Source organism: Ptychodera flava, unplaced genomic scaffold, assembly GCF_041260155.1.
Source record: "Ptychodera flava strain L36383 unplaced genomic scaffold, AS_Pfla_20210202 Scaffold_46__1_contigs__length_1169225_pilon, whole genome shotgun sequence".
NCBI classification, from domain to species: domain Eukaryota; kingdom Metazoa; phylum Hemichordata; class Enteropneusta; family Ptychoderidae; genus Ptychodera; species Ptychodera flava.
In genome coordinates, this window is record NW_027248368.1 from 169,221 (window position 1) to 188,964 (window position 19,744).

The window sequence follows — 19,744 nt, forward strand, 5'->3', positions numbered from 1 at the left end:
AATGCCTGTGTTCAAATATCTATGTTCAATATCTGTGTTCAAATGTCAGGGGTATGACCACAGTATGATATGAGTATCAGGAGTGAACGTGTACCTGCTTGTTTGACGCCCGCAAGCGGTGGAACAGTGAAATGCCAGGTGTTAGATTCTGACGAGCCTGGGGGACTCTAAACGTCACCAACTGTTTACATATGTTTTAATAGTAGAGTGATTACAGCTAAGATTATTAATTTTGGCCTCTAGAAAATACCATAACAGAATTATTTGAATAACCTCACAGTTTGGAACATTCTGAAACTTTCACGTATTCGCACCCATTTCTTATTTTCGATTATTTTCCGCTAACTTAGAGGTACCCAAGATTATCGTCTTCGCACGTAGAAGTCAAGGCAAAGTAAAAGGTACCTTGGTGTGCAACATTTCAAAGTTGCGAAGATGTTGCGGGCAGCGCCATTTGTCAGGAGAGAACTCCTGCAACAGTTCACTAAGGTAATGCGATGAGAAGTATTCAATATTTCGTAAGTTTGACCGGAAATGGTAGTGTGGTTCATGATGTCAATGTCAGGCAAACCGTCGAATGTTCGAATGTTGTGGGGTTAGCAGAGTCAATGACTTCACTAAAACTGAGGGCATGTATATCTATTATTTGGACATCATCATCGCTAATTGCACGCCATTCAAAGTCATCAAACAGTAAATGCTCACGGTCGTTCACGTTTTACAGAGCGAACTGTCAAACATTCACACGTACCGGTGGTAAACAGTAGCTCGGCTCAATCATGGAGCAAAAAAAGGAGCTCCATGCCTCAATGTACTGTACAGCTTCTACTTCTTATGAACAGCAAGGCACAATCACTGAGTCAGTGAATATTTCCGGATCGGGGGACCGTTCAGAAGTGTTTATGTATATGCAGGGCTCGAAATACTATTTTTATTTGACCCTATGCAACTCTCCAAACGTACACTCTCTTCATATACTTACACAAGTATATGAAGAGTGTACATTTGGAGAGAGTTGCATAGGGTCAAATAATGATAGTGTTCTTAATTGTAGTGTTCCTTAGGACATCTACCTTACGTTTGAAACAACAACAACAACAACAACAACAACAACAACACAATAATTATGTTCGTTGAATTTTATTGGTCAACAACAACAACATGACTAATATAAACATAAATAACAATACCAACAACAACAAAAACCAGAGTTCTTGGTTCCATATGATATAACTGCCAGTATTATAGAGTGAATTCGAAAGTATGCAAAGAAAATGGTGAATTTTTTCAGAACAATGGTAAAGACACTCTCAAATTTTATTGTGAACAATCAACATGTCGGTATGGGGTTGGTCACTTTTCAAAAATTCTCAAATGTTGGTTAAAATTCATTGTCGTAAACCACGCTTCTCTTTACGGCAACAGCTTAGCGCTACCCGTTGATTTTTGCGTAGGTCAACGGAGCGGAAATATGCTATGGCTCGCGAGAATGGTTAAAATTGCACAGAAACCTATCAAAAGTATTCTCCATATTGGGAGAATTCCTCTGATTGGGAGATTTTAATTGTAGTGTTTCTTAGTTTTAAGACTAATTGTAATGTTTCTTTCAGTTTTTTCTATTGATTTGGAGGAAATCCCCTTTTGGTCTAGTGTGCCTTTGCTGTGTTTGATTCTATTTACTGAAGACAGTTCAGCCCTTTTCCAGGACTGCCTTGATTAGCACCATTTTAACTCAAGTATAACCATAGGTCCAAGACCTATGGTTCAGATTGAATTGAACTCATATCGAAGGGTAGCCTTCAGAGTATTTCCCAGTTAAAAAAGGGTAGATCCCAATGCTCAGTCATGGTTGCAACTATAGGATATGACAGAGTTATACAATTGCTGACTAGCACATATAGTCAACAGGTGACACCATAGACCCTAAAAAAGAGAGTCTATGGTGACACATCACACTCTGAAACATATAAATTTGTGCAAACATGTAACACTTTGAAACTTATAGTTGTGTATAACTCTGATCAGAGAAACATCCTTTGCACCCACTCAGGCGAGGGAAGTTTTAGACCCTGTCATCTGCATCAGCCCTCGTCTATGCAGTGTATTTGTATAGGCTCATACTTAATGTCCCGGTAATTCACAACATAGCATCATCTATGATCACTGTTATGAATGTGCATCATACAAATGTTTACAGTTTGGATAATAACCTGTGAAATGTTTACTGCTGCTAGACGTTATTCAACTCTTTCATCAACAGGCCTGGTACACTCCAAGTCTTTTCAAAAGGGCGGGTGGACTTATCTACAGGGAAAGGAAAAGGTAAAATATGACAGGAAATAATGGGTCAAAGGGAACAAAATATACACAAATATTAAAGATATTTTAGACAAAGTGACAACACTGTGGTAAGATCCACTGTAGTTTAGTTCATATAGCAATTCTAGAACACTGAACTATTTTACTCAATTGACTTGTGTAACTGTCTTCCTTTGCAGACTGTTGCTCCAGGTATCGCAACCAACAGACACATACACAGAGAACCTCTCCAACCGGAATGGAGAGAGCTTGCAAAGAAACAGCTGAAAGGAGCAGATCCTGTGGAGAAATTAACATGGCATACACCTGAAGTAAGTCATGGTTTTTTCAGTGTTCGTGAAGCATCATGAAGGCATAATTCTGCATGACGCAGAATTAAAATACATGTAGAAGCTTCTGTGCAAAATAAAAGAATATGGTATGTGTAAAAATATACATGTGTCTGAAAAATGTACAATAAATGATTCTAATAATATAGTACACACTACTATCCCAAGCAAATTTCAATCTGTGTTGTTCTTTCTCCAATTCTTCAGGGCATAGACCTGAAACCTCTGTACACGAGACAGGATACAGTCAGTCACCCAGAGGAACTCCCTGGCAAATACCCTTACACCAGGGGACCCTACCCTACCATGTACACCCAGAGACCATGGACCATCAGACAAGTATGTATCAAAGCTCTAAACTTTGCATATCCGTTTTCAGTTTCGTATTCCTTGATCATGCTTTCTGTAGATGTTGATGCTGTCAGTTCATGTAGAGTTAATCATTTAAGTTATGTACAGGCTTATTCAATGAAAACTTTACAGATGAGCAAATTGATACATTGCTTCATCCTTCGTAGACTCTTCAGCAGTGTACCTTCAAATCCTTAAAATTGGTCAATTCTGTGTGTCAGTACACACATTTCTTGAAATTTCTTGAGAACTATACTGTCACTAATAACATCCAAAAGATTCTTATGTCAAGGGGAGTGCTTTTGACTTTGTGAGAGACCAAATTGACAAAAGTTGACTCACTGCTAATCTTGAAACTGTGTTGCATAGAAACAAATTTATTCTGTTGTTTTGATGTTGAGTAGTAAGTGATAAGTGATAACCAGTGTAGTATTGATTTCAGATATATTCGGACATTTGCATCCAGGTTTATCTTTCTAACTATGTCAATTCAAAACTAAATGATAATTTGTGAAAAATATTTGAAATAAGATCAGTACTTGATAAGTTGTGCCAAGGTTAAGTGGCCCTTTCTACATATTATTTGTCAGAATTGCCATGAAATACAGTTAAAATGTCCATTCCCTAATATTTTCCATCTTTCTGTAATAGCAGTGTTCATAACACCAGCATGTTCAATAACATTGTGTCACTAAAGAAACTCGGTAAATTTTATTCATACATTTCAAGGCATATTGTCAAATTTAAGTGCATTTATCATAACTGTATGCATTCACAATGTCATTCAAATCCATTTCAGTATGCTGGATTCAGTACTGTTGAAGAAAGTAACAAATTTTACAGAGACAACATCAAAGCTGGCCAACAGGGACTTAGCGTTGCCTTTGATCTTGCCACACATAGGGGGTAAGTCAAATGTAGACATTGTCATAAGTTGTTGAAAAAAAAGAACCAAATCATTTTGATAGTCATCACCTTGATAATACAGTAACAATATGAGTAATTTAGTCACAGGAACAACAATATGCAAACATAAAACCTAATATCCACACATGTTCATGGGCTGTACTCAAGTTCTCCTTGGTTGGCAGTGATAAGACAAAACCCAGATGTAGCTTTTGCAGCCTAGTGTTTTCTTTAGAAGAGAGGTATGTGGTCATAGACTTCAAAATGCATTGACATATACTGAAGTTTGATATCTTTCTCCTGTTCGCTCTTATTTCTCTTCATTGGCAAAACCTGATATCCACATATTGTCATGAGCTTTGCTGTTCTGTCACTCAAGTTCTCTATGTCTAGCAAACAGAAAACAAGACCTAAACATTGCTTTGAAGTCTGGTATTTTCTTTTGAAGAGAAACATGTGCGTTGACTTGGGGTAAAGTTTGGAATTACATTGACAACAAGTCTTTCATCGCTTTCATTCTCACAGGTATGACTCTGATAACCCTCGTGTCCATGGTGATGTGGGCATGGCTGGAGTAGCAATAGATAGTGTTGAAGATATGAAGGTGAGACTGCATCTAACTTTCCCCAGATTCCTAATTTTTGCTTAGATCAGTTACTCTGGCTAATATAGCCATGCTACCTGGCATGTTGTAATATGTCATCTCTGTACCTGTAGCTCATAAGAGAAAAAGTACTTTAATTACCCACATGATATAAGGAAAATCATAAATAAGGAAATATTGCCAATATCTTAATTAATATTATTATCAATTTGTTCAGGAGAACACCAATGGTTAATTAATATATAGTAGTTTTATGAAAATTAATTTAAATTTACTCATTAATATGATCTGTTTTCACACCCTGTTTGGCAGTTGCTGTTTGATGGAATTCCTCTAGACAAGATGTCTGTTTCCATGACAATGAATGGTGCTGTATTGCCGGTCATGGCAATGTACATTGTTGCTGCTGAGGAACAGGTAAAGTTGAGCTTTTCAATGCTTTATGCTGTATATGTGCCGTATCGTCATTCCAATATAGTAGTTGTCTCATATCATTCTAGTTTTTAATTAGAGCTCGCCACTTTCCCTTCAATGAGGGCAAGCAGCACCCTTGAGCAATATGGAGGGAGCTTACTAATTTCCCTTCTGTGAGGGGCAAGCAGTGGCCTGAGGTGATATCCATCACTTGAGGGAGCTCATCACTTGCCCTTCAATGAGGGCAATCATTACCTGGAGTGATATCCATCACTTGAGGGAGCTCATCACTTGCCCTTCAATGAGGGCAATCATTACCTGGAGTGATATCCATCCCTTCATGAGGGCCAGGATCAACCTCAAGCCACATATCTTTCAGTTTATAATCAGAAAAATGCACATATTATATATTAGAGAATCAGTGGCAATGGTGATGACAGCTGTTCTAAATTTACACATAGATGTTGTGACAGTGTCTTTCTAAAATGCCTGAATACTGCATTCAGATTTTTTTTGTGATAGTAGTCTGTTTGGCTCACTCGGTTTGCCTTTGATAAAATACAAATTGACAGTAATGCAGTATTTGATTGTAATATGCTATAGCATGATCCTTATGTTCTGTAGCCTTGCCATGCAGATGATCTATGGAATGTTATGGCATTGGTTTTTCCACTGACAAAATAGTCAATGCTTGTATGTCTGTTGGTTTTCAGGGTGCCACTCAAGACCAGTTGACAGGCACAATACAAAATGACATTCTCAAAGAATTCATGGTGAGGAATACGTACATCTTTCCACCAACCCCATCCATGAAGATCATTGCTGACATATTTGCATACACTTCCAAGGTAGGTCAGAGTTCAAACATTTCATCTTGAGTATAGAAATATTGTAAAATTCCATAAAAAGTGCAAAAACTTTTACTATCGCAGATTAGCCAAATCCAAATTCCAAATTCCACATTACATCAGATTATCTTCAAATTTTCAGTAACTCTAAAAGTAATTCTTGACCAGCTTTATGCGAAGGCATTTATGAAATCTTCTAGAAATATGGATAAACACAATATATCGTACTTTGGTCTTCTAAGCTAAGAGTACTTCATTTTTGCTTCACACACAGCAAAATCATTATAGCATCTGGTGAAAAATGTTGAAGTTTCTAGTTAAGGCAGTATGTGCCTCGAAAATGAGAGATATAAACTTTGGTCCAATTTTCCTCACTTAAACTCTTGACCACTCTCTTTCAAACTCTTCAGGGGTCACCATGCAAAGTTTTGAACTAGAGAAACAAATTATCCAACATTTACTAATACAGTATTTGAAATTCAAAATGGCTGATGTCCCTGTGTTAAATCTATGGAGAAAAATAAATCTCTGATTTTCCGAAGACCAAGACAGTGAAATTTTATTTATTCTGAGAACCTAAAATGAGCAACCACAAGCGGTAAATCAGAAAAGTTTTGGAAAAATTTCAGAATCTGAATATCTGTCCCTCAGGCATATTCTATTGAATGGTTATTTCTTTTTCAACAGCACATGCCCAAGTACAATTCAATTTCCATATCTGGATATCACATGCAAGAGGCAGGTGCTGATGCTGTCCTGGAACTTGCATTCACAATTGCTGATGGTATAGAGTACTGCAGAACAGGTGAGAGGCAACCTTTGTGGTGTCCAAGCATTTAATATTACCGTGTATTGGTAAATACCACCTGCAAATAGTTGAGTTAGCTGTGAAGTCCAGAGTTTGTGGTTCTCTAATTTTGTTGATAGGAATGCTCAGAGAAGCTGCATGTGTTTTCAGAAGTTTGATGTTCAAATTGTCCAGATCTTGATCAGAGAAGGATCTTGTTCACCTAGATCACAGTTTTCAGAATGATTTATTCATACCACAAATACTTGTGAATTTTTTCTCCCCTTAATATACCATAATGTGTCACATTACGTATTTTGTAATTTTATTCTTCTTATGAAACAATGATATAAAGCTGTGCTCTTCATTCTACATAATACAACAATTTTTGCTTCCCTGTTCAAGTTATTGTTTCATTAGAATTGCCCAAGGAAGTTTCACAAGTCTCTTGTTTTGATGAAAATGATACAAATTTACATTCTACATTACAAAAAAGTTGGGGCAAGAGGTACATCACATCAATCAAAACATCACAAACTAGGATTTAATGTTTATTATTTTAAAGTTACATTGTAAACGGGCAAGAATTGAATGATAAACTTGTTCGTAAATGCTCTGTAATGTACACAATATTTCAGTTTGTATCTGCATACTAGTCTGTGTGCAATGGCCAAGTTACTTTAATACAAAGGCTTTACAGAACTCAGAGTGGCTTGTATGAATTCACAGGAGACTTTTTCATCAAAGACACTGATTTCAATTCTCAACCAGGTATCAAAGCAGGTATGGACATCGATGCGTTTGCCCCAAGGTTGTCCTTCTTCTGGGGCATTGGTATGAACTTGTACATGGAGATAGCCAAGCTGAGAGCTGCAAGACGACTGTGGGCCCACCTGATCAAGGAGAAATTCAGTCCAAAGAAGGGCAAGTCTATGTTACTTAGGTGTCACAGTCAGACCTCTGGTTGGTCATTAACTGAACAAGTAAGTCTATGTTACATGTAAGAGTAGTGATCTACCAGTGTAAATAAACAATTCATGATAATCAAGTATACTTTAAGAATTCATTTTTACATAGATTATAATCTCAAAATTCTGGTCTTATTTGAAGGTTTATCATCAGTATTTACACGTGCATTGAACAGTGGAAACCATACAAATGTATATTCCCTCAGAGACTTACTTGATTTACCATTCACTAACATATATTTTTTACTACCCTACTGTTTCTGGAGCCAAGTTGGATCACTTTATAGGGGCAAGGGATGAGCTTTTAGGATTACATATCACAGAAAGTTATTGATGTAATAAGTTATTTTCTAGACTATGGTTGTGGCGTTGTTTTTCAGTTCATATCTGCTCCTAAGTTTTTAAGGAGGCAAGGCATAATTTGAATTTTTTCCAAAAGTTTGACAAACCACAATATTGTCATACCAATGTTGTAGAAAAACATCCGTCGCAAGAGTAATTTAAGAGAGTGGACACCATTATGAAGAACCATGTTTCATGATTCCTTTAAGGAAAAAATTTTTTAGCATTTTATTTCTGCAGAATACAAAAATAATCAAAACACCACTCAAAAACCCTAGAATAGCAAGTTTTGCTTGATGTTTTGGTAACATCTAAACTTCTGTGAAACCCATCTAAATTGACAGGATCCATACAACAATGTAATTCGTACAACAATTGAAGCCATGGCAGCCGTGTTCGGTGGAACACAGTCACTGCACACCAATTCATTCGACGAGGCTCTCGGTCTGCCAACGGTCAAGAGTGCCAGAATTGCCAGGAACACGCAGATCATTATCCAAGAAGAGAGTGGCATTACAAAGGTAAAGAATATTGGCTTTGAAACTTGCCAAGACTGTCTGTGCATAGCAGGCATTGGGTATGCTGTATCTTTTTCTGATCTCTCAGTTATCTGCGACAGTGTTGAAAACAAGATGTGCAGTATTGTTGAACACACATTTGTAGAAAAGTATATGATCATTGTATCCGACAGTTCCATATGTGGTCTTTTATAAACGATACACATCAATGCAGTTGACAGTTGGTACAATGGTAATGCAATATTTCACACGAGATTAACTGTCTTTGGTGTACAACCCTCAGATACAAAGGGATGGCAGAGCAGCAATATAGTAAAAACATTTAGATAGGCATTTGAAGCAGACATGGATATCAACACAACAGGGTACTACTGCATAGAAATGCTTACCTTAGCTTTCCTCAACAATTGTTTTTGTTAACTTTCAGATTGCAGATCCATGGGGCGGTTCCTACATGATGGAATGCCTAACAGATGAACTTTGCTATGAAGCTAAAAAAATTATTGATGAGGTAATAAGAGAAGAGTTTGTAAAGTGATACTATACTCATAGATCACTCAAAATGTGATGACCAGTAAATCTTTTTAAAATTTTCTTTATCACAGTTTTCAAATTATGAGATAAGGGTATTGATCAGAAATTAATCCTTTTCATTTTATTTCAACATGGTGATTTGTGTTCAGAGCAGTTTGTCGTTAAGTCAAACTGATTCTCTTTGATGCAAGAAAATTTCACACATTACATTTGTCTGTATAGGGCTGACGCAAGGAAATTCCATTCCACTGAAAAATATTCAAAAATCTTGAAACTTTAAAAGGCAGACTGGTTCCAACCGATCCCGTATTACTTTGATGCTACCACAGTAGAGAAAAACCCAATTCATTACATATGAAATATCATATCCAACTAATCTTCAAATTCCAAGGGTATCCATGAAAAATATGTTATCGCTGAATAACATTGTGGCAGCTATATTGTAGTAAGTGAAAGTGTCATTATAGTCATTAAACAGCAAAATTGATGTTTGTACCATGGTTGTATTGATGAACATTTTTGCTAGGTGGAGGAACTTGGAGGGATGGCAGAAGCTGTAATTCAGGGAATGCCTAAACTTAAGATAGAAGAGTGCGCAGCCAGGCGACAAGCAAGAATTGACTCTAAACAAGGTGAGCTTATACCAACCAACAACATTTATTTTAAGTTAGATTGCGCCTTGGAGACAGATATTCGGACTCTCAAATGTTTATGATACATTTTTTGGTCTACCACTTGTGTGGACTCGTTTTGAAGCTCATGGAAAACATAAAGTTTTAACCGACTTTACTACTTTTGTGAAAATTGAAAATTTTGTTTTTCCCCATTGAGTGAACACAGGCATGGCAGCCATTTTGAATTTCAATTGTTGGTAAAAATTGGATAGTTTGTTTCCCCATTACCAAATTTGGCATTGTTTTCGATGTTTTTAAGTTTCTGTGAGGAAAATTTGGGTGAAAGTTTTTGGGTGAAAGTTTTAAGTCTTTCAATAATGAGCCGTGAATTACCTTAAAGGGCTCATTGTATGTCATGTACTGCTTAATATGGCCTTGCACATTTTGCTGTGGAGTAAGGTTTTGACAAATTTGTCCATTATGTAGCCTTTCATCAGAGCCAGTTATGTGATGTAAATATTGTTAATCACATAATGTCACCTTTCTTGGTTCTTATTTGCTCAGAGTTTTGTTTAGAATCTCAGACTAAGGGTCACCATTTGTGTATAAATGAGAGCTCTGTGACTACATGTTGAAACATCCCTGTTGTTAGTAAGATAATCACCTGCATCAGTAGCCTTCCAAACTTAGCAACATCAGATATGTTAGTTTACATTGTCTTATATCTGTCTCCAAATGAGTAGTTCATTAGGAAAGGAAAGGGAAATGAAATTAATATTCACAACGGTAAATGATCAAGATCAACAAAGAAACTGATTTGCATTTTAACCAGTATAGATTATACAGTATACACATATTGACTGGCCATGAGGGCAACAGCATACGTCTGTACCCCGAGGGACTGTGAGTCACCCCCAAAAACAGACTGTTTCCCGAGGCCGTAGGCCGAGGGAAACAGTCTGTTTTTGGGGGTGACTCACAGGCCCGAGGGGTTAAAGACGTATGCTGTTGCCCTCATGGCCAGTCAATATGTGTTTTGTAACACATCTCATCCGTAGCCATGCACAAGAACGTACTATACACAAAACTTGTCTCATGTAGGCCTACGATGTTATGTTGGAGTGTTTCAGTAAGAAAACGTTTTTCCTAACAGGACCGCAATACTTCTGCAAAACGTTCAATGCACCTCGGGTCCTTGTTGGAAACCAAAGCATTCAATTCTTCTTCAGAAAGTAGGATAAACCAAAAAAATTCTCGACTATCGTTTCCATCGGCCGCAGACGACATCTTTGTTTACATTCCGGTCCGCGCACGCGTCAATGTCGTTTTTGACGTCAGCGGGCATCATTTTTCGGAACTGATGCCTGGCAGGCAACAGTTCCAACAAATGATGCCTGATGACGTCGTTTACGTGGATCAGCACAAAAAGAATGCATCCCACGTGACTATCAACTGGCGAATTAGAATACAGACTGCGGATGAGGTGTGTTACAATATATACTGTACCGGTAGGTTTACTCATTGCTTCAGCTCTATGAATCTGTCATTACAGAGGTGATTGTTGGTGTCAACAAATACAAGCTTGACAAGGAGGAGGGTGTTGAAGTTCTTACCATTGACAACACAAAGGTTAGAGAAGAACAAATCGAAAGATTGAAGAATACCAGACAAACTAGAGACCCTAAAGCTGTGAGTATACAAATAAAGGTATTACCAGTATATCATATAAAAAAATTAAAAGAAGCATATTTTATATAAAAGTCTGTAGATTTAGCAATATGTACTGTAAAGCCTATAGAGGAATATAATTTAATCAAAATTGAATCGTTAAAATTCTACTGTAAATGTTTGCATAGAGAAAGCAACATTTACTACAAATTTCAGTGATATTTTTCTGTCGTTGACAGGCAGAGGAAGCTTTGAATGCAATCACTAGGTGTTGTGATACTGGTGAGGGTAATCTTATGGACCTGTCTATCAAGGTATGTGTTGCACATCTGATATGCTGTTGGGAATTCTTACCACAAAGCCATAAAACAGGTAGAAGAGTACTCAGTGGTCAAAGTAATTAAAGGAAGATATTTTACCTGGCATCGATTTTATCAAAGAAGTTTTTACTGGCTTATTTTTGTAAAAATTGAAAATTTTGTTTTTCGTCATAGGGTTAACACAGGGATGGTGGCCATTTTGAATTTCAAATATCAGTAAATTGTAGGTAAAATTTTTCTCTAGTACCAAATTTTACAAGGTGACACTGATTTTCACATGACTGAAAAAATTAGAGGGATTCCTGAAAAAAAGAATATGCATAATCTCCCTACCAAAACCTTGCCTGTAAGGTGAGAAAAATGTTCCAAGTCCCATCTGACGACCCCCTCCAGAGATCTGTTGGTCAATACCTGTCAAAAGTACACTGTTGGTCAATACGTGTCAAAAGCACACAAATGCCACCTCTTTGAAAGCAGTGTATTTGATTGATTTATTCATTTAGGCTGCAAGGGCAAGATGTTCAGTTGGTGAGATCACAGATGCCATGGAAGAGGTGTTCGGAAGACACAGAGCAACTGACAGAATGGCTTCTGGAGTCTATAAGAGTGAGTTTGGTGAAACAGATGAACTGTCCAGAGTTACCAAAAAAGTTGAGGTGAGTAGGAAGAAGTGCAATTGTATCCTTGAGATTACAAATTTAGGTCAAAGTTGATCACAAGTTAAACTGTCATCAGAAGCTGCAGTTGGGAAAAAATTATGCTGTCTTTATACTTGGAGTGTCTGTGTAAGTATTGACAGGATGTTGCCCCTGTATTTTATTTTCAAGGTTTTTGAAAAAAAGAAATGGTCAACAGTCAACATTTTTGATATGAGAAAAAGTTTGCAAATTGCATCAGCTGTTTTGTGCACAATATCTTTTCCAGATGCTCTCATCATACCTGTTGGTATTTACTTAACATTTCTAGGCATTCATGGAAGAAGAAGGTCGTCGGCCCAGGATCCTAGTAGCAAAGATGGGTCAAGACGGCCATGACCGTGGTGCCAAGGTCATTGCCACTGGTTTTGCAGACATTGGCTTTGATGTGGACATTGGACCTCTGTTCCAGGTTAGTTTTGCCACACAGGTGCTGCGGACACCGTGTGAATGAGTGCAGATATTGTCTCTTACAACATGTATGATAGTTACTGAATTCCTGATGCACCCAAGATCTTCCATTAATGAATAGTTCTTCACTTATCAAAAAATGATTACGTTCAGCTTTGATCCTTCAACTTCTTGTGGAAAGTATCAAATTTTAATCTTTGACCTAAACAGAATATGTTCACTCTACTATCAGAGTCAAGTCAGGTCTTCTTTGGCCTTTCTTATGATCATTTTTAGCTACTATAGACTATAGAATGCTATTGGGATGGGTATCCATCCAGCGTCCGGCGTCAGTCTGTATGTATGTATGTATGCCTGTTTGTGAGGCGTCCGTCCACTCAAATATCTTGAGAACTGCAGTACTTACTGATTTGATATTTGTTGTATAGATGAAAATATGATTATGAAGAATTATTTTTTTAAATTTTTGATATTGTTGAAAATATGCAAATTAGCACCAAAAAAGGTGTTTTTGGTAAAAAATCTTCTTCTTCATAACCGCTGGTTAGACAGCTTTGTTATGTGTATACAGATCCCTAGGGATCATACCCAAACTTAGATTTGTTCAAATTGTGATGAAATATGCAAATCTGTATTTTAAGGAATTTTTTGTCATATTGGTCAAAACTTTATTTCATCAAAACCGCTCGTCTGACATCTTTGATATTTGGTATACAGATCATCTACAGATGAACTTAATATGATATATAGAATATATGATGAAATCTGCTATTTTGTATTTTTGGTGCAATTTTCGCCATTTTTGGTCAAAAAATGTGTTTCTCCAAAAGTGCTTGTCTGATGCCTTTGATATTTGGTATACAGGTTGCTAGGGGTTGTCTTAGTGTGATATATTGAAATTTGATGAAATCTTCAATTTTTGTATTTTTGGGTCAATTTTTGCCATTTTTTTGTCAAAATATTTGTTTCTCAATAGTACTCATCTGATAGCTTTGATATTTGGTATACAGGTTCCTAGGCTTTATCTTGATGTAATATATTGAAATTATGATGAAATCTTCAATTTTGTATTTTTGCAGCTAATTTTGCCATTTTTGGTCAGGCCATCTTGAAATGAGCTATCAAAGATATCAACCTTCTTCATCAATACATGTGTCACAAAAAGTTATTCTCTACATAACACAGTAGAGCTTTGTGGACTGTTTGGTCGCTTGTTTTTTTCAAAACCGCTGGTCAGACAGCTTTAATATTTGGTTTACAGGTCCCTAGGATGACCTTAGTGAGATAATTTCATACAGTCAGGAAATACTTAATTTTGTATCCATGTCTATAGTAGCTTTTGGGACTTTGGCCCTATGTTTATCTTTGGTGTTTGTCTCAACGTCACAAATCTAGACACCTATGGAAGTAGCCCAGCAGGCAGTAGATGCTGATGTACATACTGTCGGTGTCAGCACCCAGGCTGCAGGACACAAGACCTTGGTACCAGAGTTAATCCAAGCCTTGAAAGAGCTTGGTAGAGGGTAAGCCCACATGTAGATCACTTCCAAGTTTTCTACCAAGTATTTCTATGTTTTATTGATCCCAATATGCATATGCCTCACTTGCACTTGCCTCTTTCAATGTTGAATTTGAATATCAGATACCAGCAAAATTACTGAGATGTGAGGTCATGCAGGGGTCATGAAAAAAGCTGTTGTTATGAATGACTGTACACATAATGCATTGAAGTAATGATATCTTTAAAATCATACTGACATACTTTTGTGATAGGCTTCGAACATGTATTACTTTCTATTACCAGGGACATTGTTGTGATTTGTGGAGGAGTTATTCCACCTCAAGATTACGAATTCCTTTTTAATGTTGGCGTTTCCAGTATCTTTGGACCAGGTAAGATCATAATGGCCAGATTTGCGAGGTATAAAGAATCAAGATGTGAAAAGTACTGCATTATAGTGCCTCTGCAAACAAGGTTTCTACTTCATTAGATGAAATTCTTTTGAAATTAGGATTCAGTAGTTTTTTAGGCTATATGCAAAATACATGTTTCTGGTAACCCAACCTAACTGCTAAAACTCTCCAACCCTTACATTGTTAGTCCCCCTGGACTAAGTCCGAGGCGACGTATGGTTTGGGTTCCGTCCGTCCGTCCGTCCGTCCACGCAGATATCTCAGACATGTCTGAGCCAAGTCCTTTCAAACTTGGTACAAGGATAATATACTATGGCATACATATGCATGTCCATTGTTTTGGGCGTGGCATGCATAATTAGTGCTAATTTGCATAATTAGAGATTTTTGAAAAAGAGGTCTGTTTCTTAAAATATTGCACAAAGTTTGACGAAACTCTGTGCACATGATGGTCACACATAGCTCTAATAGCACATAAAGACAAATGTCAGTATTGTGTCAATTAATTGCTAATTTGCATATTTAATGAACTTTCCTAAGTAGTGTGCTATGTCCAGAAATCTTGCACCAAATTTGATGAAACTTGGTACAGATGTTGATTTGAAAGTGTTGTAGCAGCATGCAAAAACACTCAGCAGTATCTTGTCAATTAATAGCTAATTTGCATATTTAATGAACTTTCCTAATTAGTGTGCTATGTCCAGAAATATTGCACCAAATTTGATGAAACTCGGTACAGATGTTGATTTCAAAGTGTTGTAGTAGCATGCAAAGACATTAATCATATCCTGTCAATTAATTGCATATTTGCATATTTAATGAATTTTAATAATTAGGCTGATACGTCAAGAAATACTTCTTCAGATTTGTTGAAACTTGATATAGATGTTTAACTCATCTTGCTTTAACTGTGTATAAGGACATTTATCAGTATCTTGTTAATTAATTGCTAATTTGCATATTTAATGAACTTTCCTAATTAGTGTGCTATGATCAAGAATATTGCACCAAATTTGATGAAACTCGGTACAGATGTTGATATCAAAGTGTTGTAGTAGCATGCAAAGACATTAATCATATCATGTCAATTAATTGCATATTAATGAATTTTCATAATTAGGCTGATACGTCAAGAAATACTTCTTCAGCTATGATTTGTATAGATGTTGAGCTCATCTTGCTTTAATTGTGTATAAGGACATTTATCAGTATCATGTTAATTAATTTCTAATTTGCATATTTAATGACTTTTCCTTATTACTGTGATATGTCCAGAAATCCTGCATCAAATTTTATGAAACATGGATCAGATATTGATCTTCCAGTAGTGTAAAACTGAATAGTGACATCCTGTTGATAAATTATTTATTGACTTATTTAATGACCTTTTGTGATTAGGGAGGCACCCCAGATTGGCTGAACAATGTTTGTAATAAGAGAATTATATTCTGAATGACTGCACTAAATTTGATGACACTTGATACAGATGTTGATCATACAAAGATTTACCAGTCAAGAAAGGCGTTTTAATTTTAGCAGTATCAATAGCTAATTATAGGAAGTCTCTTCTTTACTGAACATGAGGACATTTTTGGTTCACATCTAGCATTCTGACTTTTTTATGTCAAGAGCCATTACTCAGACATGCCTGGACCAGTTTCTTGCATATAATTTGAATTTTGACATTTAAAAAGCCAGGGCATGACATACCTAATTCTGTCAAACTTGGTAGAAGGACATAACCCTATGCCACTACTTGTTTACAATCCAATCAAATAAGGGCATCAGTCACAGACAGGGCTTTGGTACCCGCATTCCTTGTTTCATGCACATCACATCAACTTCTATTTTTAGTCACTTCCAGTTACAAAGTCCCAATTACAAGGGGGGACTATGTCATTGTCAATGACTTGGGCTTTTGCATTTTCAAAAGTCATGCATAATTTTGCCAAATTTTGTCCCACTCAAATAAAAAAGTGAAAAAAGCTCCTGACTGACCGACCTACGCTATTTTCTGAGGGCATGTTAACAGAAACACACAATATTTGTTAATGCCTTGCAGGATTTTCTTTCTCAACTTAATTTGTAGTTTAGGTAAAACTGTCGATCAAAATAACAGATTTTACATTTTTCAGCTCCTGTATGCTGTATGTGTACAAAAGAATGGTTGATATTCACCTTCTTCTTGCAGATAATTTTTCAGGTAGCCATATAGCTTAATAACATCAGTTAGCTTGATGCCTTTATGCTTACTGTTTGAAGTATCTGTGTGTTACTCACAAAAGCCAGAATTGGAATTTAGTCCTGTAGTTGACCCTCTGTGTCTTTTCACATCCATCAGGTACTCGTATTCCCGAGGCAGCCATGCAGGTAGTTGATAATATTGAAACCAGCATCAAGGCCAGAGCATCAGCAGTGTGAAGGATGACACATAGTTACAGTGTGACAAGATGGATAATCAAAATGAGCCATGGACTTTGTGTGAAATCAGTTATTATCCGTGATGAACTGTCTTCAAGAAGTAAAGTATTAACTCACAACAGATATCTTGCAAGTGATGGAGTCCTTATGCATGTCCTGTGTTGCTGTGATTCAATTCTTTGTCTTTGGTCTCGTGCAAAACTTCACAGCGACAAAATTCAAATAATCAGCTGTGTTTACCTGATGTTCCAACACGGTTTCTGTTCTTTTTGATATCATAAATTGGCTGATGTTGAGGATGCCACCCACACTTTGTGTTGATTAGCTCTAATAATCACCATGTGACCAAAACCTTGCCTATAAATGTTCCCAGTAGCCGAAACAAGAAGTAATTCATTTGTTTTCTTTTTCCTTGTTATAAACAAAATTAATGTTCTTATTAGCTTTAACTCTGAAGTTTTAAGTTCTGAGAATGAAAGTAGCCATCAATCAATTCTGTATTTTGATAGATTTGTCTCAAATGATAACTTTAACTTTATACATAACAGATAAAACAATATTTCCCATTTGTTTAATAGTTGTGCCTCTCTTGGTTTAAATTGCAGTTATGTTCCTATTTGTCAGATGATTTGAGTGGAATTATTTTCTTTTTCTGAAGTAATTTCAAATTTTTCTGAATTTGTTGCATTCAAAGACACAGTTGTACAGTATGTAAGTCATAGAGTAGCATTTACTCTGTGTGAGATTTTTGCTTTCCTTCATGTCTTTTTGCATTTAGTATTTATTCCTTACTCTATGTCTAGATATAATATTACAGTCAATGCAACGTGAAAGTTACATGTATTTGAAGAATCTCTTCATTTTTCAATGCCAGTGTAGCATACTAAACATGATATTTACATGAAATTGATGATCACCCAACACCTCTCTAATCTCCTGGTCAATGAAGCATATTAAACGTGATATTTACATGTAATTGAAGTGCGCCACCCAACACTCCTGACATTCTGTAGACCGATTCAGCAGGCACTTTGTTTTCCACGCTAACTTTGCAGCACACAACACCACAGATTCTGCATCACATTCATCATGAATGCACCAACATGTCACGTCCCATCTCACCACATCCCTCCAGTTTGACCAGCGGATTGAGATATCGTGCTTCCCATGCCAAGTCATGGGTAGTCTCTTTCCAAAATACAGTACAAACAACAGTGTATTCCTTGTGTATTATAGTATATTGTGACCTGAGTCGTCACTTAGGCCAAGAGCAGCAAAGCTGCAATATTTGATATTTTGACCATAAGATTCTATAGCGACAGAAAATCGTTACCAAACACCCATTTAATGAGTGAATACAAGCTGTAAAGAGAAATTGTAATATTCCGTTATATTAGAACTCTGCTGTTCCATTCATATGGATGTGTATGAAGAAACGTGTTGTCTGTGTAATTAGCGTCATTTAATGCCCTCTGCAATGTGTGTGTGTAGACCCTGTATGATTTGATACAGACTTTTTAAATCTACAAGTTACTTCTGTTCATCAGCTAGTGTACATAGTTAAAGCTCCATAAGCTGTATCTTTTGGCTATTTTTTTCAGAACTTTTGTTTTGTGGTTTTCCTACACTTTCTGTTTGAATCCCTAAACTGTAATTTAATGCCAAGTATTTAGCATATCAACACAACCTATATGAGTATAATCTACATTATTATTATTGAAAATTGCGTTCAAGTCCGGACTAGAATTCATTTGGAAACAATAAACAATGATCGCTACACACATACAAGCTTTGTTGACAAGAAGAATACTCGAAATTTCAGCATGACCAACGGATTAGGGTCAGACATGGTAATTGATATACAGAAGCAGAATACAGAAAAACTTGTCCCTTTAAGTATTGCCACACTTAATAAACTGTCAATTCAAAAGTTAAAAAAGTCATTTTGTGTAGTTTTTTATGACATCACCACAAGATGCCAAATGAGTGCTATCATCATGAATTGTATGTTTTCAAATGTGAGGTTTATGAATATGTATGTATGTATGTATGCAGTGAATTTGTGTAAATGTTAATCAAAAATGTAGGCCAGCTGGCGTACGTTTCAAAAATTTATGCTTAGATTGGTATGGGTGCCTTGCATATCCTAAGATTTATTTTGATAATCATAATGATAATAATGGATTTTATAGAAGATCTTTATTAACCATTTACACCAAATATTGGCTTTTATTTTGGAATATTGCTTGTTGGCCGAAATTCGTGCACAACAGCGCCCTCTGTGGCCTAACACGCATTCTTTTGAGGTATGACTTTGTATATGAATAGAAAGAAATGGAAGAGAAAGCGCACCTGGTCAGGAAACAGTTAACTAATTTGAAGATATTGCTGACATTGTAAATAATTGCAAGATCCGCGCACGTACGCCAACGCGTGATCAGTGTTGTCGGCGAAGGAAAAGGTGTGCCGAACATTCAACGCTATCTTGATGGAAGTGTAATTTAGGCTACTGTACGTGTTTCTTGTCGAGATAAATTATATTGAAATACAAGCCACTTTTATTCGGGCTCTCTCTATCGATCGTCTTGTGTTTGCGCCTCTGGTATACATGACAATAGCTAAAACTAGTGATTTTTATGAAATTTTTGACACGGTTTACCTTTGTAACTTTGTCAAGTGTAAGCTGGTTAAATTTGAGAACTCTTAATCTTACGTATAGCTAAACTTTTCCATGAACCGTGCCAAAAAGTTGAGCTGTTATCCGGACTTTTGGCAGTTACG

General features: G+C 36.5%; 1 protein-coding gene across 1 annotated transcript; it reads left to right on the forward strand.

Moving 5' to 3' along the window:
* The first annotated feature begins 331 nt into the window (after nucleotides 1-331).
* Nucleotides 332-18,902, forward strand: LOC139128257 (methylmalonyl-CoA mutase, mitochondrial-like). Its single transcript, XM_070694068.1, has 20 exons — nucleotides 332-489; nucleotides 2,499-2,630; nucleotides 2,856-2,987; nucleotides 3,799-3,905; nucleotides 4,431-4,509; nucleotides 4,822-4,926; nucleotides 5,637-5,771; nucleotides 6,459-6,576; nucleotides 7,330-7,541; nucleotides 8,213-8,389; nucleotides 8,814-8,897; nucleotides 9,447-9,552; nucleotides 11,087-11,223; nucleotides 11,442-11,516; nucleotides 12,026-12,178; nucleotides 12,489-12,629; nucleotides 14,024-14,151; nucleotides 14,433-14,521; nucleotides 16,884-18,528; nucleotides 18,861-18,902. The coding sequence occupies exons 1-19, from the start codon at nucleotides 436-438 to the stop codon at nucleotides 16,961-16,963; spliced, it is 2,244 nt and encodes a 747-aa protein (XP_070550169.1). The 5' UTR covers nucleotides 332-435; the 3' UTR covers nucleotides 16,964-18,528; nucleotides 18,861-18,902.
* Nucleotides 18,903-19,744: the final 842 nt, after the last annotated feature.